General features: G+C 42.6%; 1 protein-coding gene across 1 annotated transcript; it reads right to left on the bottom strand.

Moving 5' to 3' along the window:
- Nucleotides 1-24,547: 24,547 nt before the first annotated feature.
- Nucleotides 24,548-26,628, bottom strand: LOC124665749 (putative F-box/LRR-repeat protein At3g58880). The gene is made up of 4 exons (XM_047203135.1): nt 26,596-26,628; nt 25,287-26,165; nt 25,049-25,201; nt 24,548-24,916 (listed from the first exon to the last, which is right to left on the bottom strand). The coding sequence occupies exons 1-4, from the start codon at nt 26,599-26,601 to the stop codon at nt 24,548-24,550; spliced, it is 1,407 nt and encodes a 468-aa protein (XP_047059091.1). The 5' UTR covers nt 26,602-26,628.
- Nucleotides 26,629-27,262: the final 634 nt, after the last annotated feature.

The following is a 27,262-nucleotide window of genomic DNA, read 5'->3' as shown; positions in this document are numbered from 1 at the left end:
CTCAAGTAGATCATGATTAAGTTTTTTTTCATGTAGTCTAAGCCTATTAGTGGAGAACTACTGTAGAGCTTGTTAAAATTGGTTTGCATAATTGATCTCTCTTAAGGTCTAGATATTTTCTGGTAAAAGTGTTTGAGCAACAAGGAAGACCGAGTAGAGTATTATAATGCTTGCAATATGTTCTTATGTAAGTTTTGCTGTACCAGTTCATACTTGTGTTTGCTTCAAACAACCTTGCTAGCCTAAACCTTGTATCGAGAGGGAATACTTCTCATGCATCCAAATCCGTGAGCCAACCACTATGCCATTTGTGTCCACCATACCTACCTACTATGTGGTATTTCCTGCCATTCCAAAGTAAATTGCTTGAGTGCTACCTTTAAACAATTCAAAATGCTTCTCAATTTGTGTCAATGTTTTATAGCTCATGAGGAAGTATGTGGTGTTTATCTTTCAATCTTGTTGGGCAACTTTCACCAATGGACTAGTGGCTTCATCCGCTTATCCAATAATTTTGCAAAAAGAGCCGGCAATGGGATTCCTGATCCCAAATTAATTAACCAAAATAGACACTCCTCCATGGTATGTGATTGTTGGACGGCACCCGAGGATTCGGTTAGCCATGGCTTGTGTAAGCAAAGGTTGGGGGGAGTGTCATCATCATAATAAAACTAAAATAAAAGGGCACTCCTTCATGGTATGAGATTGTTGGCAGGCACCCGAGGATTCGGTTAGCCATGGTTTGTGAAAGAAAGGTTGGAAGGAGTGCCACCCAAAAATAAAAATAATTCATGGGAGCCACTCTTGAAGGTTTGTCTAGCAAGGGGGTTAGAGTGCCCACTACCATTCGTTGACAACAACAAACACCTCTCAAAACTTTACTTTTATGCTCTCTTTATGTTTTCAAAACCAAAGCTCTAGCACAAATATAGCAATCGATGCTTTCCTCTTTGAAGGGCCATTCTTTTACTTTATGTTGAGTCAGCTTTACCTACTTCCTTCCATCTTAGAAGCAAACACTTGTGTCAACTGTGCATTGATTCTTACATACTTGCTTATTTGCATTCATCATATTACTTTGTGTTGACAAATATCCATGAGATATGCATGTTGAAAGTTGAAAGCAATCGCTGAAACTTATATCTTCCTTTGTGTTGCTTCGATGCCTTTACTTTGAACTTATTGCTTTATGAGTTAACTCTTGCGCAAGACTTTTGATGCTTGTCTTGAAAGTATTATTCATGAAAAGTTTTGCTATATGTTATCTACTTGTTAGCAACTATAGATCATTGCTTTGAGTCACTTCATTCATTTCATATGCTTTGTAATAGTATGATCAAGGTTATGTAAGTAGCATGTCACTACAGTAAATTATTCTTTTTATCGTTTTACCTGCTCGGGACGAGCAGAACTAAGCTTGGGGATGCTGATACGTCCCCGACGTATCCATAATTTCTGTCGTTCCATGCTTGTTTTATGACAATACTTACATGTTTTGCTTGCACTTTATGATGATTTCATGCATTTTCCGGAACTAACCTATTAACAAGATGCCACAGTGCCAGTTCCTCGTTTTCTCGCCGTTTTTGGTTCCGTGAAAGGCTGTTCGGGCAATATTCTCGGAATTCGACGAAACGAAGACCAAACCTCCTATTTTTCCCGGAAGCATCCAGAACACCGAAGAAGAGTCGGAGAGGGGCCAGAGGGACACCACACCATAAGGCGGCGCGGCCTGGCCTGGGCCCGCGCCGGCCTATGGTGTGGAGCCCCCAGGTGCCCCCCTGCGCCGCCTCTTCGCCTATAAAATCCCTTTCGACCTAAAAACACCGTACCACTTGACGAAACTCCAAAAAGACTCCAGGGGCGCCGCCACCATCGCGAAACTCCAATTCGGGGACAGAAGTCTCTGTCCCGGCACCCTGCCGGGACGGGGAAGTGCCCCCGGAAGCCATCTCCATCAACGCCATCGCCTCCATCATGCTCCGTGAGTAGTTCCCCCATGGACTACGGGTTCTAGCCGTAGCTAGTTGGTATTCTCTCCCCCATGTACTTCAATACAATGATCTCATGAGCTGCCTTACATGATTGAGATTCATCCGATGTAATCGGTGTTGTGTTTGTCGGGATCCGATGGATTGTTACATTATGATTGTCTATCTACAAAGTTTATGAAGTTATTGTTGCTGCAATCTTGTTATGCTTAATGCTTGTCACTAGGGCCCGAGTGGCATGATCTTAGATTTGAGCTCTATACTTATTGCTTAGATTGTATCTACAAGTTGTATGCACATGTCACTGTCCGGAACCAAAGGCCCCGAAGTGACAGAAATCGGGACAACCGGAGGGGATGGCGGTGATGTGAGGGACACATGTTTTCACAGAGTGTTAATGCTTTGCTCCGGTGCTCTATTAAAAGGAGTACCTTAATATCCAGTAGATTCCCTTGAGGCCCGGCTGCCACCGGCTGGTAGGACAATAGATGTTGTGCAAGTTTCTCATTGCGAGCACGTACGACTAAATATGGAAAACATGCCTACATGATTAATGAATTGATGTTCTTTCTTAATGCCTTATCAATCCTATCAATTGCCCAACTGTAATTTGTTCACCCAACACTTGTTATTGGAGAGTTACCACTAGTGTAGATAGCTGGGAACCCCGGTCCATCTCGCATCATCATATACTTGTTCTACATGTCATTGGAAGTAGTATCAACTATTTTCTGGTGCCATTGCTCTCATATTGCTATTACTGCTCGTCGTGTTACTGTTACTACCGCTCTCATATTACCGCTACTTTCACATCACCCCTGTTGCTAGTGCTTTTCCAGGTGCAATTGAATTGACAACTCAGTTGTTAAGGCTTATAAGTATTCTTTACCTCCCCTTGTGTCGAATCAATAAATTTGGGTTTTACTTCCCTCGAAGACTGTTGCGATCCCCTATACTTGTGGGTCATCAGCATATCATAAATTTTCTTAGGCATAACAGAAATACTTGCACCAAGATCACATAAAGCATTACATTCAAAGTCATTGAATTTCATTTTAATGATGGGCTCCCAACCATCTTCTAACTTCCTAGGGATAGAAGCTTCAAGTTTTAATTTCTCTTCCCTAGCTTTAATGAGAGCATTTGTAATATGTTTTGTAAAGGCTAAATTTATAGCACTAGCACTGGGACTTCTAGAAAGTTTTTGTAAGAACTTTATAACTTCAGAGATATGACAATCATCAAAATCTAAACCATTATGTTCTACAGCAATGGAATCATTGTCACCAATATTTTGAAAAATTTCAGCAGTTTTATCACAAACAGCAGTTTCAACGGTTTCAGGCAATTTTGTACGCTTTGCACTAGGAGTAGAAACATTGCCAACACCAATCATTTTACCATTGATAGTAGGAGGTGCAGCAACATGTGAAGAATCAATATTACTAGTGGTGGTAATAGTCCATACTTTAGCTACATTATTTTCTTTAGCAAGTTTTTCTTTTTCTTCTCTATCCCACCTAGCATGCAATTCAGCCAACATTCTAAAATTATCATTAATTCTAACTTGGATGGCATTTGTTTTAGCAAACCTAGCATCTTCAACTTTCTCGAGCATAACTTTCAATTTTAAAAGATCAACATCAAGAGCAAGACTATCAACCTTAGAAGCAAGAATATCAATTTTATCAAGCTTTTCTTCAACAGTTTTATTGAAAGCAGTTTGTGTACTAATAAATTCTTTAAGCATCACTTCAAGACCAGAGGGTACACTCTTATTATTGTTGTAAGAATTACCATAACCATTACCATTATTAGAAGGATATGGCCTAAATTAAGTTGTTGTTACCATAATTATTCCTATAAGCATTGTTGTTGAAATTATTGTTCTTAATGAAATTCACATCAACATTTTCTTCTTGAGCAACCAATGAAGCTAAAGGAACATTATTAGGATCAATATGAGATCTACCATTTGCAAGCATAGACATAATAGCATCAATCTTATCACCCAAAGAAGAGGTTTCTTCAATAGAATTTACCTTCTTACCTTGAGGAGTTCTTTCGAGTGTGCCATTCGGAGTAATTGATCATCATATCATCAAGTAATTTAGTCGCGGCGCCCAGGGTGATGGACATAAAAGTACCTCCAGCAGCTGAATCCAATAAGTTCCTTGAGGAAAAATTCAATCCTGCATAAAAGGTTTGGATGATCATCCAAGTAGTCAGTCCATGGGTTGGGAAATTCTTTACCAAAGATTTCATTCTCTCCCATGCTTGAGCAACATGTTCATTATCAAATTGTTTAAAGTTCATAATGCTACTTCTCAAAGATATAATCTTAGAAGGAGGATAATATTTACTAATAAAAGCATCTTTACACTTAGTCCATGAATCAATACTATTTTTAGGCAAAGATAGCAACCAATCTTTAGCTCTTCCTCTTAATGAGAAAGGAAACAATTTCAGTTTTATAATATCACCATGTATATCCTTATACTTTTGCATTTCACAAAGTTCAACAAAATTATTAAGATGGGCAGCAGCATCATCAGTACTAACACCAGAAAATTGCTCTCTCATAACAAGATTCAGTAAAGCAGGTTTAATTTCATAGGATTCTGCTGTAGTAGCAGGTGGAGCAATAGGAGTACATATAAAATCATTATTATTTGTGCTAGTGAAGTCACACAACTTAGTATTTTCAGGAGTACCCATTATAGCAGTAAAGTAAACTAAGCAAATAAAGTAAAGACAAGTAACTAATTTTTTGTGTGTTTTTGATATAGAGAACAATACAGTAAATAAAGTAAAGCTAGCAACTAATTTTTGTGTGTTTTGTTTTAGTGCAGCAAACAAAGTAGTAAATAAAATAAAGCAAGACAAAAACAAAGTAAAGAGATTGGAAGTGGAGACTCCCCTTGCAGCGTGTCTTGATCTCCCCGGCAACGGCGCCAGAAAAAGTGCTTGATGCGCGTAGATGTACACGTCTGTTGGGAACCCCAAGAGGAAGGTATGATGCGCACAACGGTAAGTTTTCCCTCAGAAAGAAACCAAGGTTATCGAACCAGTAGGAGCCAAGAAGCACGTGAAGGTTGTTGGTGGAGGAATGTAGTGCGGCGCAACACCAGTGAAACCGGCGCCAACGTGGAACCTGCACAACACAATCAAAGTACTTTGCCCCAACATAACAGTGAGGTTGTCAATCTCACCGGCTTGCTGAAAACAAAGGATTAAACGTATCGAGTGGAAGATGGTGTTTGTTTACAAAGAACAGTAAAAACGGAGATTGCAGTAGAATGTATTCAGATGTAAAAGAATGGACCGGGGTCCACAGTTAACTAGAGGTGTCTCTCCAATAAGATAACTAACATGCTGGGTGAACAAATTACAGGCGGGCAATTGACAAATAAGGATTCAATACATATCAACGATGATTACTATGTGATTTAATCAGGGCATTAGGACAAAGTACATAGACCGCTATCCAAGCATGCATCTATGCCTAAATAATCCACCTTCGGGTTATCATCCGAACCCCTCCAGCATTAAGTTGTAAACAACAGATAATTGCATTAAGTATGGTGCGTAATGTAATCAACACAAATATCCTTAGACAAAGCATCAATGTTTTATCCCTAGTAGCAACAAGCACATCCACAACCTTAGAACTTTCCGTCACCGTCCCGCATTAAATGGAGGCATGAACCCACTATCGAGCATAATTACTCCCTCTTGGAGTTACAAGTATCAACTTGGCCAGAGCCTCTACTAGCAACGGAGAGCATGCAAGAACATAAACAACACATATATGATAGATTGATAATCAACTTAACATAATATTCTATATTCATCGGATCCCGCCAAACACAACATGTAGCATTACAAATAGATGATCTTGATCATGTTAGGCAGCTCACAAGATCTATAACAATGATAGCACAAGCGGAGAAGACAACCATCTAGCTACTGCTATGGACCCATAGTCCAAGGATGAACTACTCACGCATCAATCCGGAGGCGGGCATGATGATGTAGAGCCCCTCCGGTGATGATTCCCCTCTCCGGCAGGGTGCCGGAGGCGATCTCCCGAATCCCCCGAGATGGGATTCGCGACGGTGGCGTCTCTGGAAGGTTTTCCGTATCGTGGCTCTCGGTACAGGGGGTTTCGCGACGAAGGCTTTAAGTAGGCGGAAGGGTAGGTCAGGGGGCCACACGAGGTGGCGACACAACAGGGCCGCGCGGCCAGCACCTGGGCCGCGCCGCCCTAGCGTGTCGTCGCCTCGTGGCCCCACTTCGTTTCCTCTTCGGACTTCTGGAAGCTTCGTGTAAAAATAGCCCCCTGGGCGTTGATTTCGTCCAATTCCGAGAATATTTCCTTACTAGGATTTCTGAAACCAAAAACAGTAGAAAACAACAACTGGCACTTCGGCATCTTGTTAATAGGTTAGTGCCGGAAAATGTATAATAATGCTGTAAAGTATGTATAAAACATTCAAGTATTGTAATAAAAGTAGCATGGAACATAAGAAATTATAGATATGTTTGCGACGTATCAAGTGTCCACTAGTGAAAGTATGATCCCTAGGCCTTGTTTCCAATACTGCAAACACCGCTTACTTACTGTTCTACTGCATGTTTACTCGCTGCCATATTTATTTCAGATTGTTATTACCACTCATATTCATCTATACCACCTGTATTTTACTATCTCTTTGCCGAACTAGTGCGCCTATACATCTGACAAGTGTATTAGGTGTGTTGGGGACACAAGAGACTTCTTGTATCTTAATTGCAGGGTTGCTTGAGAGGACTATCTTTGACCTCTACCTCCCTGAGTTCGATAAACCTTGGGTGATTCACTTAAGGGAAACTTGCTGCTGTTCTACAAACCTCTGCTCTTGGAGGCCCAACACTGTCTACAAGAATAGAAGCAATTATAGACATCAAGCTATTTTCTGGCGCCGTTGCCGGGGAGGAAAGGTAAAAGGCACTCATACTCCGGTCCCAGGTAACTAAGTTATTTTCTGGTGCCGTTGTAAGTGCTCGAAGCTATTTCCTTTAGATCCTGCAATAGGCATAATGGAAAATAACAATGAGCTTTTTATTCTATTTCCTGAGTGAAGACATGGATTGTTTGCTGCGAAAATTAAAAAACCTATGGAATCTTATTTGCATGCTAGTAGCAATGATATTAGTATGAACGCTTTAAACACCATTGTTGCTAATGATATGGAAAATTCTAAGCTTGGGGAAGCTGGTTTTGATGAGCATGACATTTTTAGTCCCCCAAGCATTGAGGAGAAAATTTTCTTTGATTATACTATGCCTCCTACACTTGATGAGAATAATAATGATAGCTACTTTGTTGAATTTGCTCCCACTACAACTAATAAAATTGATTACGCTTATGTGGAGAGTAATAATTTTAGGGATTTCTATTTTCGTGCCCTCGGGTCCTTAGTTGTGCTCAGTTTTCCCCAGCTCCTTAGTTTTTCCTCAGTTTTACCCAAGCGTTTGTCTGAAACCATCACACGTGATGTAACGGCCGGTTGCCCGACGGTTGACCGTTATCTTCTGACTAGTGGGGCCACGTAGAGCCTGCAAAGACACGTCAGACCATCCATCTTTGTTTGACCGTAAGCATCGTTGTATCCCTGACCAAAACGCGAACGAGTGGGGCTTCGGTATATCAAATGACAAGTGGGGCCATGATGCTGATACAAGGGGCAATACACGGGTAGGATTAGGTTTTTAAACGGAGCTCTACAGTGATGGCACGGAGGAGGTGGCATGCGGGGTGCCGAGATGAGATCGACGTCCACAAAGAACTGCATGAGGCGAGACCAGACGCATTAGATAGATATGAACTAGACGCGTTTAACCATGCAAAGAAGAGAAGAAATGGTCGACGACATCGATGACCACCTCAAAACTTTGACTGACCGTGTCGGACACGAACGCGAGCAATGTAGAGAAAACTAGTGTCTCTCCTTTCTGGCGTGTATAGGTGGGTGCTAGGAGAGTGTGGTGGCGAAGGGAAAGACCTCGCGGCGGTCCGTGGCGTCCGAGCATAGCGGGTCGGCGAGGCCGTGCCCACGGCGGCGTGCATGCATGTTCGGCATTGGCATCAGCATGTACGTTCGGCATTGGCCTCGGCGGTATCTCCGGTGTGTCGGTGATCGAATGAGGGGACGGGATTGAGGGTGCATCCCGACGTTGACCTAGCGATGGCGGCGAGCATAGCCGTTCTGACCATGCCGATATCGGCATCGGCATCGTTTGGAGGCTGTGGTGCTCGAATCAAGTTGGGAATTGTTTCTCGTAGGCCAAAATGAATTTGAAACAAGTTTCATGTTGAAGGTTAGGTAACGAAAGTTTGTAACTATCCCAAAATTATACTAGCGCCATGGTGAGGTTCTTTTTGATAGAGCTATACTGTTGGGCAAACTTTTTTGACACTTTTTAGATAGGGTTCCTTGTTGTTACACGTATGGCATCATGTATGGAAAATTTGGGGTCATTTGGAGATGTTCGAAAAAATCACTTTGCTTAAGCGCATGCCGTTTTGTCTCGCTGAAACCAGCTTTTCTAACAAGGTGATTTTTTCTACCTTCTCTAAATAACCTCAAATTTCATACAGCTGATCTTCTATACATAGATAGATAGATTGTTTCGTTTTTACATTTTTCGAACCTTTTATTTCCCTTTATAATACCCAATTGATTTTCAGGTCAAAACCTCGAAAAACAGCATCATGTATGGCATCATTTTCACCCTAAATTTCAAATTTTCTGAAACTTTCCCTTTTAGATATTCCTTGTTGTTATAGGTATGCCATCATGTATGCCAAACTTGGTTAGGTCTCACTGAAACCAGCTTTTGTAACAAATTAGGTGATGGTTTATCATTTTTTTTGCGTGAAAAGTAATGGCTACAACAAATCGGTTATGGTTTATCATATTTTTTTGCGTGAAAAGTAATGGCTACAACAAATTATTGATGGTTTATCATTTTTTGCGTGAAAAGTAATGGCAACAACAAATCGGTGATGGTTTATCATTTTTTTGCGTGAAAAGTAATGGCTACAACAAATTGTTGATGGTTTATCATTTTTTTTGCATGAAAAGTAATGGCAACAACAAATCGGTGATGGTTTATCATTTTTTTGCGTGAAAAGTAATGGCTACAACAAATTGTTGATGGTTTATCATTTTTTTGCGTGAAAAGTAACGCCTAAAATAGTTTATACTTTTTAGCGCGTGAAAAATAATACAGAAAACCGCCCTTCAGCATACTTAGAGGGTGGAAGCTAATTAACCGCCAACAGAGAGAGAGAGAGAGGGGTTATCCTGCCCGTTCCCTATATCATACGATCAACGGTCGGCGGGCACGATCCGCGTGACATGGGCTAGACCAATCAGGGCGATGATGCACGTCTCGCGAGAATTTGTGAAGAGAGAGGGCAAAACCGAGTACTATCAAGAAACCAAGGGCACCCGAGTAGTAAATAGACTAAGGGATTCAAATATGAGATTTAAAAAATGGAAAATGCGTGTTTTGTACAATGAAACCCATCTTGGCCTACCTCAAACTATTTGCAATACCAATATACATCGGTGTGAGAATTGTGGCCTCATTTAGACAAAGTATGATTTGGGGGAAGCTGTTTTGGGAAGGGCTTATTGTGGAAAACCATGCACCTTCATAGCTACTAGGTGATTTGAGAAGTGGCAATTTGTGGTAAAACTTGATTTATCTATGATTTATCTATGATTTGAGAAGTGGCAATTTGTGGTAAAGACTCCATGAGTAAGTGCCACTCTTTTTCGGATTTTTTTGCACATTAAATGACTCATTTAACTAGTTAATCCCATTTGTTGACTCTCTCGTTGACTAGCCACTTGAGGGTAAAACTGAGTATATTGCACTAACCAAGTATTAGCACTCGAGGGGAAAATTGAGCACACAAAAAATGCTAGTATAAGACTCGAGGGTATACCTGAGTATATCTAAATTTCCGGGGTTAGACTCGAGGACACGTTCAATTGTTGACGCGTAGACGCGGGTCGCGGTGGAGAAGTCGAGACGTGCAATCATGGACGCGTGTCGCGTTGCGAAGTCCAAGACGTGCGGACGTGCACCCGTGCACGCGTAGGACGCGGGTCGCATTAACCACCCCTCGCCTTTATAGACGCCTCCTCGCACTCTCTCTGTCACTCTCACTCGCTCACGCATCGCCAACTCTCTCACGTCCCATCATCTTCTCCAAAGCAAAAAACCCTCTCCCTCTCCCTCTTCCTCTTCCTCCGCCGGAGAGATGGACAAGGAGAATGCCAATCCCATCGTCGAGGTTGACTCGAAGCGCGACGCCTCCATCTTCGGCGCCGTCCCCTCTACGGACGACGCCGCCGCCGCCGCCGTCGCCGCCGTCGCCAGTGCATCGGAGGCTGCTGCCGCCGGTGGCAGTCAGATCCCGGCGGGATGGGACCCCTACGACCCCGTGCCGTACGTCCCGCCCCCGAACCCCTACGACACCTCCCTAGAGGACCCATGGAACGAGGTAACTACGGTTTGCTTCCTTTTTTGTTCCCCATTCCTTTTTGAACCCTATTTTTGCTGGTGTAGATGGATCTGTAGATGGATGAGTATTGGGCTAATATTTGCGCCGATTTTATTCCATTTTGTTTTGATCACTTCTTGATTTCGTTTAAGATTTGGGGTTCGGTTGTTCGGTTAATTTATGCAAGTAATATTGGATCTCAATCAGTTAATTTATGCAAGTAATCATGGGATCTCAATCAGTTATTTTATGCACTAATCAAAAGATATCAACCGTTTAATTTTGCAAATAATCTCGAATGTGTTCAAGTTCAGATCTAGTTCAGATCTAGAATCTGTTTCTTTGCCTATGATGAATGGTTGGGCACAAATTTTTACGAGGAAGGTTCAGCGAACCATTGCCGTGTACAAATCACGTTGTGCATGAGCTTTAGTTCGCTAACACCTTCCCCGTAGATATATAATCATGTCCACTCTAACCGAGTCCGACTCGTTTTTCTTAACTTTGTTATCATGTACGTTAGTCATCGTTGCAACTCATTCACTAGTTTCTGTTTGATATGGATCGGATGTCTGGCAGCGACGGCGGCAGCGACGAAGAGGAGGAGGACGTCAAGACTCGCCAAGTGCCTGCGGAGGCTGCAGGTCGGCCGAGTACATCTCCTACTTCGCCAAGAAGGTGTACGAGTGCCCCTTCGCACCAGGAGACTCGGCGCCACGGACTTCAACTGCCTCGTCACGCATGCTGAGAACATCAGCAACACCTTCCCCAACGTCGGCACGACGGTGAACGTCCACTCCTTCCGCGCCAAGCACAGGGCGCTCGGCATGCACCTTCGCAGCTTGCAGCGGGTGGAGATCTCCGCCGGGCGCATGCCTCCGCTCAAGCCCAAGGCTCCCAAGGGGAGCAAGAGCAACAAGTGGAGGCAGAGCCGGATGGGGTAGGCGGAGTCCCGGACGTAGTCTTGCTGCTGCTGCCTCCTAGTTTGTTGTTGGGATCCCTTTGTTGTTAGCTAGGGATCCCTTGTTGTTATGTTAGTATGATGGTGTCTGTGAAGAACCTCGTTACTATGTTGGCTGCTGTGTATGCAGCCTATTATCTATCCATATTATCTAGGGATTATCTATCCCTAGTCTACTATATTTTGTTGGCCGTACTTAGTTTTCTTGATTTACTATGACCTGTGAATTTATCGTACATTATCCTGGAGATTTGCTTCTAGATTTAACTACATACATATGGACCGGAGGGAGTACTAGATTTGCTGCCATATTGGGCAAACAACGAGGGCCAAAAGGCACAAATAATTGAAGAAAGTCAGAAATGCAAGCTTCTCTACATTTTATACTAATTTGGTGAAAAGGACGAGAGAGAAAGAGGGAAAAAGGTGCACTTAATAATGCCAATTTTGGGCCGAGAGAGACAGAACCCAGCTCCTGCTCACGTGCAACCAAACGCTTCTCGTCCTGTCCCACGTGGTCCCTTTCTACCAGCCCCACGCGACGCGGGCCCACACGACGCGGCCCCACACGACGCGGCCCCACACGTGACAGAGCGGTCAACTAAACAGGAATCCTGTCGTCTGAGCTGCTTCTGCGGGTTTCAGACAAACGTTTGGGTAAAACTGAGGAAAAACTAAGGAGCTGGGGAAAACTGAGTACAACTAAGGACCTGAGGGCACGAAAATAGAAATCCCATAATTTTATGCATGTAGCTCATGACAAGAATGTTTTATGTGATAGTTATATTGTTGAGTTTGTTCATGATGCTACTGAAAGTTATTATGAGAGAGGGAAACATGGTTATATGCATCTTAATAATATTAAGTTTCCCCTCTCTATGTTGAGAATCTTGAAATTGCACTTGTGTTGCTTTCTATGCTTGCCACTTTGTTCTTCATGAATTTATTTGTGTACAAGATTCCTTCTCATAGGAAGTGGGTTAGGCTTAAATGAGTTTTGAATTTGCTTCTTGATGCTCTCTTTTGCTTCAACTCTTAATTCTTGCGAGAGTATCATTGAAATTACTGAGCCCATCTTAATGGCTATAAAGAAAGAACTTCTTGGGAGATAACCCATGTTTTATTTTGCTACTGTTTTGTTGTGTCTTGGAAGTTTTTACTACTGTAGAAACCTCTCCTTATCATGTTTTTGTTTCAAGTAAAGTCTCTATGGTAAGGTTGATACTAGATTTGGATTACTGCGCAAAAAAAGATTTGTTGTCTGTCACGAATTTGCGCAGAACTCTCTGTAGATAACTCAGAAAAATCTGACAATTTACGTGCGTGATCCTCAGATATGTACGCAACTTTCATTAGTTTTGAGTTTTTCCGTTTGAGCAAGTTAAGTGCCTCTGCAAAATTCGTCTTTACGGACTGTTCTGTTTTGACAGATTCTGCCTTTTATTTCGCATTGCCGCTTTTGCTATGTTGAATGAGTTTCTTTGTTCCATTAACTTTCAGAAGCTTTGTGCAATGTCCAGAAGTGTTAAGAATGATTGTGTCACCTCTAAACATGTGAATTTTTTATTATGCACTAACCCTCTAATGAGTTTGCTTTAAGTTTGGTGTGGAGGAAGTTTTCAAGGGTCAAAAGAAGAGGATGATATACTATGATCAAGAAGAGTGAAAGGTCTAAGCTTGGGGATGCCCCGTGGTTCATCCCTGCATATTTTAAGAAGACTCAAGCATCTAAGCTTGGGGATGCCCAAGGCATCCCCTTCTTCATCGACAACTTATCAGGTCACTTCTAGTGAAACTATATTTTTATTCCGTCACATCTTATGTTCTTTACTTGGAGCGTCTGTGTGCTTTTATTTTTGTTTTGTTATTTTCATTATCTGAATAAATTCATGCTCATGTGGGAGAGAGACACGCTCCGCTTTTTCATATGGAACACTATCGTTCTTAGTTGTGCTTTAATGTTCATGGCGAAGGCTGAAATTGCTTCGTTGGTTGTTATTTTGTTGGAATCAGAAAATGCTTCATATGGTTTGGAATAACTTGAAAGTTGGCAATTGTTTTGAGCTCTCATTAGATCATGTTTAAGCTCTTGCATCATGTAGTTTAATCTATTAGTGGAGAACTACCGTAGAGCTTGTTAAATTTGGTTTGCATGATTGGTCTCTCTAAGTCTAGATATTTTCTGGTAAAGTGTTTGAACAACAAGGAAGACAGTGTAGAGTCTTATAATGCTTGCAATATGTTCTTGTGTAAGTTTTGCTGTACCTGTTCATACTTGTGTTTGCTTCAAACAACCCTGCTAGCCTAAACCTTATACTGAGAGGAAATGCTTCTCGTGCATCCAAACACCTTGAGCCAAAACCCATGCCATTTGTGTCCACCATATCTACCTACTATGTGGTATTTTTCTGCCATTCAAAAGTAAATTACTTGAGTGCTACCTTTAAAATTTTATTCTTTTATCTTTGCAATATATAGCTCATGGGACAAATAGCTTAAAAACTAGTGTGGTGATGAATATGTAGTTATGTGTCTTAGTTCTTATAAGTTGCTTGTTGAGCGGTAACCATGTTTCTGGGGACGCCATCAACTTTTTACATTTGTTGGATATCATGTGAGGTGCTATGCATGTTCGTCTTGTCTGAAGTAAGTGTGATTTCATGATCAAATGGTTTGAGTATGCATGTGTTAGAGAATAACATTGGGCCGCTAACCAAAGCCATGTATCATGGTGGAAGTTTCAGTTTGGACATACAACCTCAATCTCTTATGAGAATATTATCTGTTGTTGAATGCTTAAGCATTAAAAGAGGAGTCCATTATCTGTTGTCTATGTTGTCCCGGTATGGATGTCCTAAGTTGAGATCTGTTAAAAACGAGAAATCAAATGCAATTGATCTCCTAGGACCTTTGTACAGGCGGCATAGAGGTATCCCTTTGTGACACTTGGTTGAAACATATTTCATGCAATGATAATCCGTGTTATCCGAGCTGATTAGGACAAGGTGCGAGCACTATTAGTACTCTATGCATGAGACTTGCAACTTGTAGGAAGTATTATGCATAGCACATATGAATTATTACTACCGTTGACAAAATTGTTTCTATGTTTTCAAAATAAAAGCTCTAGCACAAAAATAGTAATCCATGCTTCCCTCTGCGCAGGGCCATTCTTTTACTTTATGTTGAGTCAGTCTACCTACTTCTTTCTATCTTAGAAGCAAACACTTGTGTTAACTGTGTGCATTGATTCTTACATGTTTACTTATTGCACTTGTTATATTATTCTATGTTGACAAATATCCATGAGATATACATGTTACAAGTTGAAAGCAACTGTTGAAACTTAATCATCCTTTGTGTTGCTTCAATGCATTCTACTTTGAATCTATTGCTGTATGAGTTAGCTCTTATGTAAGTCTTGTTGACACTTGTCTTGAAAGTACTATTCATGAAAAGTTTTGCTATATGATTCATTTGTTTAGTCATTATCTCTTTGTTAGCAATCTTTTGCTTTGAATCACTCCATTCACTTCATATGCTTTACAATAATGTTGATCAAGGTTATGTTGGTAGCATGTCACTTTAGAAATGATTGTTGTTATCGTTTACCTACTCGAGGGCGAGTAGGAACTAAGCTTGGGGATGCTTGATACATCTCAAACGTATCTATAATTTCTGATGTTCCATGCTAGTTTTATGACAATACTTACATGTTTTGTTCACACTTTATATCGTTTTGATGCATTTTCCGGAACTAACCTATTAACAAGATGCCGAAGTGCCAGTTCCTGTTTTCTGCTGTTTTTGGTTCCAGAAAGGCTGTTCGGGCAATATTCTCGGAATTCGACGAAACAAAGACCAAACATCTTAATTCACCGAGACGGACCAGAACACCGAAGGGGAGATGGAGAGGAGGCCTAGGGCCCCCACACCATAGGGCCGCGCGGGCAGGCCCCTGGCCGCGCCGGCCTATGGGGAGGGCGCCCTGGTGCCCCTCCGACGCCGCCTCTTCGCCTATAAAGTCCCTCGCGACCTAAAAAACCCGACACCGATTGACGAAATTCCAGAAAGACTCCAGGGACGCCGCCGCCATCGCGAAACTCCAATTCGGGGGACAGAAGTCTCTGTTCCGGCACCCTGCCGGGATGGGGAATTGCCCCGGAGTCATCTCCATTGACACCACCGCCATCTTCATCGCCATCGCTGTCTCCCATGATGAGGAGGGAGTATTTCTCCCCCGAGGCTAAGGGCTGTACCGGTAGCTATGTGGTTAATCTCTCTCTCTGTACTCCAATACAATGATCTCATGAATTGCTTTGCATAGTTGAGATCCATATGATGAGCTTTGTATCGCTACTAGTCTATGTGCTACTCATGTGATGTTATTAAAGTAGTCTATTCCTCCTGCATGGTGTAAAGGCGACAGTGTGTGCACCGTGTAGTTCTTGTCGTAGGTTATGATCATAATCTCTTATAGGTTATGGAGTTAATTATCACTATGATAGTATTGATGTGATATATTCCCCCTTTCATAGTGTAATGGTGAAAGTGTGTATGCTATGTTAGTTCTCGGTTTATTTTGCAAAGATCTATTATGCTCAAAGGTTACTTAAATATGAATGTTGAATGTTGTGGCGCTTGTTAACTCCGGCTTGAGGGAGCTCTTGTAGCCCTACACAATGAATGGTGTTTGTTATCAAACAAGAGTATATGTAGCACAAGTGAGGAGAAGTTATTTATTTATTATGTGATCAATGTTGAGAGTGTTCACTAGTGAAAGTATGATCCCTAGGCCTTGTTTCCAATACTGCAAACACCGCTTACTTACTGTTCTACTGCATGTTTACTCGCTGCCATATTTATTTCAGATTGTTATTACCACTCATATTCATCTATACCACTTGTGTTTTACTATCTCTTCGCCGAACTAGTGCGCCTATACATCTGACAAGTGTATTAGGTGTGTTGGGGACACAAGAGACTTCTTGTATCTTAATTGCAGGGTTGCTTGAGAGGACTATCTTTGACCTCTTCGATAAACCTTGGGTGATTCACTTAAGGGAAACTTGCTGCTGTTCTACAAACCTCTGCTCTTGGAGGCCCAACACTGTCTACAAGAATAGAAGCACTCGTAGACATCAGGCCGCACCTCGCCGAGACGCTGCGCGCCTCCGCGCTGGAGGAGCTGGCCAGGAAGGCCCAGGAGGACGCCCAGGCGGAGGCGTGGGCCTTCCTCGAGATGGCTCGCCGGGAGGAGGAGGCCACACGCCAGGCGGCGCTCCGGGAGGAGGAGGAGCGCCGGGCCGCGCTCCGGCAGGAGGCGGAGCTGCAGGCCGCAGCGGCGGAGCAGCTCCGGAACGAGTCCGCGCGGAGGGCACAACCGCGCAGGCCAGCGAGCCCTCCGGACCCGCACTCCGCCTGGGAAAGGGCGCAGTGGTCGCCCTGGCCGGAGTCCCCGGCACCCTCCGGCGTGTCCAGCCGGAACAGCGCCTCGCCGCCGGGGGGCATCGTCCTCATCGACGGCGATGACGACGAGTACTACTGGGAGTAGTACTGCCGGCGGCCACCGTGCTCCCAAACCCTGGCTAGGTTTTTATTTTTATAGTTTAAAGCCCATATAGAGCTTTCTTTTGTGTAAAAATTGCCCAAAATAGGGCTAAGTTTAATGAACCACTAGTTTAAATTTACTTTTTTGTTATTTTCCTTTTTCCTTTTCCTTTTATTTTGTTACATTTACGCTGCGTTCGCGTGTTGGGCGCAACGTGCGACCCAACCGGACACGCGGACGCGGGTCGCTGTTCGGATGCCCGCGTGGCCATCTAAACGGCCCAAAACGAACGGCCGAGGGCATCTGTGTTTGGGTGGCATGGTTGGAGATGCCCTAAGAGCATCTCCACTAGTCTCCCCGAGAAGCCCCACGAGCCGTTTTTTACATCCGGACGGCGAAATCCGGCCCAGTCGCGCCCCCGGTTCCTCGATTTCGTCCGGATTTGGGCCTAAATTCATCCGGCGATCCCACGCCATCCCCGGCCCCCCGGGGAGCGCATGGGGACTCCGGATGGAGCAAAACCAACCGCCCACGCCCACGTGTCTCCTCTTTCGTCCGGACTCCCCGGGCCATCCTCTTTTTCCCCGAGAAACGCCGCTTGGGGAGCACATGACTGGAAATATACTGCCTCTCATGCCAAAAATTGATCCAATCCGGACGAAAATTTCGCCGGATTTGGGCGTGGGGAGCACCAACGAGTGGGGATGCTCTAAGCCTTCGTTGGTCCCGAGCCTCCCACCTCTCAATCCCCACCTCTCCCCTTCCTGGCCACGTTCGAGCCGCCGCCTCCTACTCCTCTTTCAATTCCCCGTCACTGTGCAGCTCGGCCACAGCTCTACGCGCGTCTGCGAAACACTAACCCCGCCCTGCGCTTGGTCGCTGGCACGTCGTACGTTCCCGGCAGTGATGGTGCGCAGACGGGCGCACACGACGACCTCGACCTCGACCTCCGCCGGCGCGTGCTCGATTCCGCGGGAGCGGCCAGTGCAGAAACGTCCAAGATCTCCATCGGCTGTGAGCTGAACACTCACAGCAGTTTTCCTCGCTGTTATATTCTTTCAATAGGTGCGATTCTTTCCTCTTGCCATGTTCGAATTTCGAATTCCTCACTAGATCTGTGGGGATCACCTCTCGGGTCGATTTGTTGTTGTGATTTGGGGTTGATTCGCTGGGTTGATAAATTTTTTTGGTCCCGTTTTTGGCCAGCAGGTAGGTCGGCCCTGATGGAGTGCTTGCTGATGAAAGCACAGGCCGTTGTGTCCAGCAGCGGAGACAGTGTCGGAAACAAGAGCGGTAGCGGTGCCAGAGGCCACCAGCTCGCCGGCCTTGGCCTGGGATTTACCTAGGGGATCCTTGGCTTGAGGTCTGAACGACTTATCCAATTTAACAAGTCCGGTTAATGGCAGTTGTATGGGAGGCTCACCATGTGACGGCAGATAAGACTAAGGTGAGCACCAAGTGTATAATCGTGTACCTACTATCTATACTCCAGCTATTTTATAGATTAGTTGGCTTTAGATGATTGTGCAACCTGAGTTCCAAACGGCCCCTCATGTTAAGGCAAATTTCTATCTTACTTTTTCAGTTCATCTTATGCGCCATGATTTTTATCTTAAAATTACTCCTGTTGCTTTGCTCAAGGTTTCCCCCAATGATCTAGAGTCTGATGCTCAAAGTTCATGGAGATGGAAGCACCCCTCAATCCTCGAGCGCACTTGTGACTTCACTGACACCGGCACTGCCACCCTCTCCTCCATGAGCCCCGGTAAGTTCAGTGCGCAATGCAGCCTTGCCTCATCCTTGCATTAGACTTAATGAATTATTGAGATCAAGTAAAATATTATCCACTATGCCCGCACTGAGTTCTTATGTTTTCAGAACATTGGATTGGACCTGAGCATAACTATATGTTTGAGATATCGATTACTCAGTGATACGCACGACATCGATGGTGAAAGTATGTTCTGTAACTCCTTCATTGAGTTCAAATACTGGAGGGTTTTTAAACTGAGCAGGTATACCATCATAATTAAGTCAGAGTGGTGATCTTTTCAAATGTAGATGGTGCCCATTTCTCTGAACATCCGCCTGTAGATTTTATTGATTTTTAAAGAGTTATTCTCGGTAGGTCTAATTGAGTGTTCCACATAAAGAATTGTAGCATGTACCCTTCTATTCATGGATGTTCATGCCCTATCTCACTAAACGGATTCCTATTGTGACTGAAGCTGGTTTGTTTTTTATATATAATTCCCTGATGTATAAATAGAAATATCCACATCGTAATGGCATGTCATCATCTAGATAGATTTACAGGATGGTCTACTTTTTATAACTGGTAAGTACTATCAATACATTATTTTGTACTTACTTGCATTTTTTGTTTTAGTTGTCAGTTTTTCACTAAATCTTTCATAGGTGTATAGTTCTTTCCAAGGAAAACTCAAAGTTAATATAGTAGTGCCTCTTCGGTTCAAACTGCAGAAGCCCAACATTACATTGCTCCATCATTTTGTGTCTCCACCGGCCCCTCTTTAGTCACATGACAATATGTACAGTCTAGATGCACTATAGTTGATACCTGGGATACTGGAGACATATTTGTGAGAATTTCAGGGTGTTGTCAATGATTTCATTGCTTAATGTCTATTTATGCCTTCGATGATTCAATTTCACATATAGAGACCTATTTGTATTTTTTATATACAATGTTGTCAGAACTGATTGCAGCTCTCTGTTGATACCGCTGAATAACTTTTATAATCAAAGAGTAAATGTTGTTGATAATTTTGTATTTAGGAAATAGATTGTATTTATGGTGTACATTGGTGTCCAGGAAACATATATTCAATTTCTTTCAGATCCTTTAACCATCATTAAGCGCTTAGAAACATAGTTGTATGCCAGCAGCACTAGCTTCTTACCAGCCCATTTTCCACAGCTTTGTGTTAAGATGAATGCATCAAGGAACTTTCATCATTGGCGTTAACTTTGTGTTAAGATGAATTACCTACTGTACACTACAATGGCTGTTACGGATATCAGCCAATCGTATTATTACTTTTCAACCATACCTGATTGTATGTTTTGGAAAAGCAATGAAATAGGGACGCAAAAATAATGCCTTAGCACATATTTTCTATAAGGTGGTCCAGTCTACAAATTTTCATCTAATATTCTAATGAAAATGAGGTTTGTGGTATGAACTGGGCGAAACTGAATTATTAAAGTTTATTGTTGCTTTTCTCTAAATTTGTGTGGCTCTATATATTGTCTTTGGACTAAGATGATAATCCAATGTCTGTTAAGCTAATGTAGAACATAACAAGATATGTTTTGCATATTGCTAGACCTTACTCTTTTACGGTAGCAATCCGATGTATGTTTTCTCGCTTGGAAACAAATGATCGTCACTACAAGGTTTACATAGATCTTCAGAGAGAATAAAAATGAGAAGAAGATAGAAATTGCATGATCACGAGAGGAGATTCTGCAGTATACCTATTGTAAAATTGAAGATAGCATATTATTGGTTCTTTGTTTCTATGTATATTTTTCTGGCATCTTTCCAGTGGAAGTGCTTCCCAACTTGCAGTTTGTGTTTGGTTCTGTGTCTGAAGGATTTTTTGTTCTCTGTTTTGATGCAACCTCCATTGTTCAAAGCATGGAAAACAATAAAAGGTAGTTCTCTCTCTGCTTTTCTCATGTTGCAGTGCTACACTATTCTTGGTGCATACTGCCCTTTTTTTTGAGAACGTACAACTAAATTCCTGGCTCATTCTCAGGCAGGTTGGAAGTTCTATTTGGGCGCACTTAAATGGATATGAGTAGCAAAACATGAGCTCAATAATTGGTAATGTAATCCTCGAATCAATCTTTATGTTTATGTTCGAAGTGGTTCAATGGTTTTTCCTGTACTATTTCTGTTGTCGTTTCATATTGTTTGATGAAGTAATCGTGGATCCCAAAATGTATGTCTTGAACTTAACATAAGCCTTTGCACTGTTGTTCATATATATGTGGAAACAAAGGAGTTGGCCTTAAGACCTTAACTTGTTGTTGAAGGTGTAACACTGTTGATATTGGCATTAAGTGTTGGTCAATATAAATGCAATGTCATGTTTTGTATCTTCTTTGGAGGGGTCATATTTTGTTTCATTTCCCAGTTGATGCAATGTATTATTTTGTGAAAGTATAGGACAATACTGCCATGTACCTTCCCAGGGAGGTTGAGATCATCTGTGACCGTGCCACCATCAGCCTGGCGAGGAAAATCGAGTGCGTGCCCGTCTAGGTGAGTTAGTGCCTTTCGAAATTGTGAGATTTTTTGGCCCGAGCTGGAGGAATCCCCGGGGAGGCCATCCCAGCACTCGGCAAAAGAAGCACGGGGTGGCGGGTTGGGTCGCCTCGGGAAGGCGAGCTCCCACAGTTTAATTTTCTTTCAATAACATCACAGGAGGGTTGAGAAGTATGACAGGTTTGTATCTCTGAATCATGTTTAATCAGTAAATTTCTTGCTTCAGTTCCAAGTCATGATGTTGATAAACTAGATATTGTCCTATCAGAAGCACCAAGAGCTTAAAGCATTGTTGCATTGTTGTAATGTATTCTCTACAGTACATGGAGCTAAAAGAGAAAATTGGTAGAAGTCATTTCTGCGTTGGGACTACATAAGCATAGGTATGGGTCATTGATGCTGGAAAGGAAACCCACGGGAAAGTATTTGCATATTTTATTTAGGATTATATTTTTGTCTTCCTCTGCCCTACAAAGGAGCTCTGCTTAGTATAGTTATATAATTTTTCACTCATGGTAGTAATATTTACATTCGAATCCGAGGAAGGTTTATGAATTTAGCATCGCTTATTGCCCTGGCTTGAAGTACTAAATGCTAACAACGTTGGGATTACTGGCTTCACAAGAAACGATATTTAGGGAATATACAACCACAAATATTAGTCAGGCATATCTTTTCACCGTTGTTATATCACGTAAAACTTAACATCATACGCCAACTTGTGAAGTTTGGCTTACTCGGACCACCAACTCCCCTGGTTGTGCAGCATTGGCTAAGTCGCACATAAAATTCTCTATTTTTCATATGTTCACAAAGATTATGCATGAATGCGAGCTACCAATTAAGCACTCAATGTTAGGGGCATGCAAACTGGAAGGGGCACCGAAAAATGATTCTTACGAAATTTATAAACCCTGGTGCCTTGGAAATTCCCAGACCTTTTATGGTTTTGCCTTTTAGATATCATCCATTCTAAAAAAACAATGGTTTGTTTCCAGGAAGCTATGTTGAAGTCGTATGTGTGGCCTGCTTGGGTGTTTGTTAATTATTAGTTGGATTAAAACAATGATTAGGTCAATGTATATCAGCTTTTGTCTACTGAGGTCTTTGTACATAACGCTTGCATCTGTTCTTTTGAAACCATACTGTTTTATCTTTTTTTTGTCAGCAAACAAAGATCCGCAAAGAAGACCATGACTGATCTGATGTTAGATCAAGTGACGAACAAGGCAAGCCATCGACACGCAAAGAAGTAGACATTCAATCCATCAATCCATGGACAAATACATGGACAACATCATCCTTGCTTCCGGAGATAGCACTAGAGGGAAAAATAACTGCACTCCCCTGGCATAGTAGTCTACTATGTGTTTTGTGTCATAATTCCCGTATATGTCCTGCTCTTGTTTAACAGTCGATGGTTCACTGTGTTCTGTTTCTGTAATAAGATCTTTTAACAGTATTAATATCATGATGTTTTCATGTCTGAGCACACTCCTTGATCCGACTGTGGACTCCCCTCATCGGAAGATATGATGCAAAACTCGATGAGTAGATGGAAGAAAAGAGAAGGCCAACAGCAAGAGGAGACTTTCAAGCAAGGAGAAACGATCAGGTCTGATCTTGCCATACAGGGAAGCAAGTTTTTTGCGGACGCAGCATGGAAAACAAAAAAAGCCCCAGGTTCACAAGGAAGAATCTCTACAGGTATTGGAGTTTATGGACAAATCCAACAAGGCCAGAATGTAGCAACAATTATGATTCAGGCTTCGACTACAAAAGCTCCATCATCGTTGCATGCAGAGGCATCGGCCCTTCTCCTAGCGGCTTGAATTGCAGAACAGCTTCAAACTCATCAGGTCACTTTCTTCACTGACAACCTGACTCTAGCAAGAGCAGCTGCATCACCAAAAATCACAGACGCTCAGGTCCCATGGGAACTTAGGGAACAGATAGCACATTACAAGATGGCATCAAGGGAGCTCCAACCAAAGATTTATCATGTCAAGAGAAATCTCAACGGTGTTGCTCATGATTGTGCAAAACAGGCAATTAGGCAATCTCAGTCCATGCATATCTACAGTTGTTCTAATTCAACTCATGCTTTAGGAAGATGTCCTGTAGCTCTAGCTATTCAAAATCTCATGCTACAAGGAACTGTATTACATGCTGTAAACTGTTTATGAGTTGAATGAAATTTGACGCCTCCGGCGTCCCCCTCTGTTCAAAAAAAAAATGTGCTTCATTCTTTGACTTGAGTGCGCGGCGTGCCGCCGCGCCATTCCCTGCTAGTTCTAACAACTACTAGTCTGAGGTGTGTTTTTACACATGACCACCAGTGCTCCTGATTTTTTAAAAACATACTTTTCGTATTCCAAAAAAATGAAATTAAATATCCACATACATATAAAAATTTCAAAAATATGGTAAGTTTTTTGGAGGAAAATATATTTTATTTTGAGCCATGCAGAAAATACAAATTTCTGACAAATATATGGTCCTATACGTAGCCATAAATTTGTTTTTTCTGTAGCTCAAAATGCAATGCAATTTCTACCGAACCTTCTTGTTTTTTCTGTAGCTCAAAATGCAATGCAATTTCTACCTAAACTTCGCACGAGTATTCAGGACATGTGTATGTACATGGAATAAATGTGATAATTTTTTGAAACGCGAATGCATATTTTTAAAATTGGTGCTCACGTGCACCAAATCTGCTTCCCTACTAGTCACCCAATAAAGCTCCCGTGTTGTTGTCTTTTTTCCCGTTGCAACGAACATTTTTCCTAGTCCAATCTAATATTGCATCAAAGAATGTTTTAACCCAATCCCTGTAGGGGTTAAATTACCATCAGGAGCTGCCTGCGCCACTGCTTCAGCCCGAATATATGGTAACAAAATGTGGTTCGAATGTGGTACTGGTACCCCTGTCTTCTGCCAAGATCTGGTTTCCAGATTTTTGGGTGGGACGTCTGGTTAAAAGAATGATCCTGGAACTGCTATTTTGGCTAACACGCTATGTCGGCAGTGATACAATCCATTTCACAACGAAAACAAACAACGCCAAAATACTCGACAGAAATGTTACAACTCACTACCATCTAAAAATAAACATAACTGAAAAGGTTCATCGGCGACAACTAATCAATACATGCTTTGCAGCGCGAGAGCGTTATTTTGTATACTAATATTTTCGCCCTCGACTCGGGAAGTGAATCCCAACATTTGAGCAGATCCCCTTGTTGATTTTGTCTCTAATCAACAATGTCTCCATCAGCGTCCACTCATTTGGAAGACAGGGCTTGCACTTCTCACACCCTGGATTCTCATGCAGGTATACGGCCTCCAGGTTCACTGCTGCCTCCATAACATTTCTGGCATACCTCACGAATTTTTCTTCTGCCTGAAACCCATAGATCCTGAGCTCAGCCAGATTATGGTGCTTGAAATCAGGGGCAGATGGTTCCCACTCTAGTCCTTTGTCCTTCTCCTCGCTATATGCATACATGTACCTCCGCTTCCCCTTTATCATTTCACATAAATGATCCCGCACCTGCATTCAATAATATCAAAAACTCCTAACTAGTCACGGAAAGTTTGAACTTGAAAAGGAGATAATTTGCTTTGCATATTCAACATGAGATGCAATAAATATGAGAAATGAATAATCAGTACAAGATTTTACCATGATGCATAGTTTCTTAAGAATGGGTGCACCTTGGAGTATGAACATTGTCCAAGACAGGTCGCATTCTTCAGAAATGTTAAACAAATTCACAAGACTTAGTTTATGGAACACGGGCAACAATTGCTTTCGGCCTTCAGGTTTGACCCAAATCTGCAAGGGGGATAATTCAGAATTATTTTAACCAAAAACAATGACTACACACATCATTCTGGCACCACTGAGGACCTTCACTAACCTTTTCTGATCTGAAGTTCAAATCCAGATTTCTTATGGCGGTTTTACGGAGCAACTCACTCAGCTTGAGCATCTTGTGCCAAGAAAGACCAGTATTAATGATGCTCACAGTCTGGAGCAGTGGGACATAACCCAAAATGAAGGGGTCATCTGGAGATTGAAACCCTTGAAATTTGACTACTGTGAGCTTTGGTACCCACTTCAGATCAACCCTCTGAAGACTGCTAGAGGAAATCACTAGTTCACGGATTTGCGGGTGCTGCACTTCCAGCAAAGACAGATGCCCCGTGTCACACCGCCAGAGGTGGAGGAACTCCAGTTGCTTGCATGTACCAAAAAATTTGGGGAAGTATGATTCGCCTAACCTCAAATTCTGCAGATGGAGGTGTGTAAGACCACCAAATGCGTTTGGACACGAATCAAAGAGTGACATGAACTTCTTCCCATAAGTGAGCGCGTCATCAGAGGTACAGTGTTTACCCAATTCCGTAAAGATCGTAAACTCAACAGAAGCAACCTTTTGTGTTGCTAGGGTGTTGGCAACAGTCTGGGCAAAGAACATGGAGTCATCTCCCAAATAGAATCGCATGGATATTTGGTCCATGGTGTATAGACTTCCAGACCTGCTTTCCAGTATGCTCTTCGTTGCTTTCAGCATGGTGGTATTGGCCCGAGCTATATCATCTGAGGTTAATTTTCTCCTTCCATCTTTGGGCACAAAAGAACAAACCGTCAAGATAATTTTTGAGAGCATAGCAGGGATCTGCTTCCAACGTGTGGAGAGGATGGCGGTTCGTGCTACTTCAGTGATATCAAGCCGCTCCACAATGTTGAGCAAAACATCATCAGGCAACTTGCTGAGCATGTCAACTTCATTGTCCTACAGTTGATATGGAAACAAATCAGAGTTGATTTCTTACCATCTCACCACAGGAATAATTTAAATATTTTCCACAGACAAAGGTTAAAAAATTGTAGTTTTCCACGGAAAGACACAACTTTGATTATAGAACTTTTATAGACTTCCCCGCCGAAGAAAGATGCAATTTTGATTTTACAATTTTTGTGCTTAGCGACGAAAGGATGCAATTTTGATTTCTATACTTACCGATGAAAAACACAGTTTTGAAATTTTATTCTATCCAAGAGAAAGACGCAATTTCGTTACTTCCCAACCAAAAAGGACAAATTTTTACAACAAATTCGGATCATGGTTCCTACTTTTATTATTCCATCATTTTTTTGCAGTGATGTTGTAAGAGGACCTACCTAAAGGGAAAACGGAAAAGGGAACAGGAGGAAGAACTCACCAACATGTCGAGGGAGATTTGCCGAGGCCGATCTGGCAGGCCTGCGAAGAGAGCTGCTGGTCTCCTCTCAAAACTTGCGGGTACCGCGGTTGCCGCCAGGCCAGAAATACCTATACTGCTAGGTTCCTGCCATCAATGGAAACTCTGGTCTAAATATCGAAATTTCTATCAACGATGGAAAATATCGGAAAGGGGATAGAGGAATTTGATTGTAACCCGGTAAGGATCGCTGACTGCTGCTGGAAGAGGGGCCGCTTCATTGCTTCGGTTTCTGGTTGCAACTTGGAAAGGAGCTGCCTCTGCTCAAGCACCGTTGGATCCTTAGAGCATCTCCACTCGTCTCCCCACAGAGCCCCCACGGCCATTTTTTTTCATCCGGACGGCGAAAAACGGCCCAGTCAGGCCCCCGGTTCCTCGTTTTGGTTCGGATTTGAGCCTATTTTCGTCCGGACTCCCCATGCCATCCTCGGTTTCCCGGGGGTCTCCCGGGGACTCCGGATGAAGCTAAACCAACCGCCCACGCCCACGTGTCTCCTTTTTCGTCCGGATTCCCCGAGCCATCATCTTTTTCCCCGAGAAACGCCGCTTGGGGAGCACACGACTGGGAAACTACTCCTCCCCACGCCAAATCTTCCTCCAATTCGGACGAAAATTTTGCCGGATTTGG

Source organism: Lolium rigidum, chromosome 1, assembly GCF_022539505.1.
Source record: "Lolium rigidum isolate FL_2022 chromosome 1, APGP_CSIRO_Lrig_0.1, whole genome shotgun sequence".
Taxonomy (NCBI): Eukaryota; Viridiplantae; Streptophyta; class Magnoliopsida; order Poales; family Poaceae; genus Lolium; species Lolium rigidum.
Note: the sequence above shows the minus strand (reverse complement) of the source record. Positions and strands in the feature narration are given on the sequence as shown.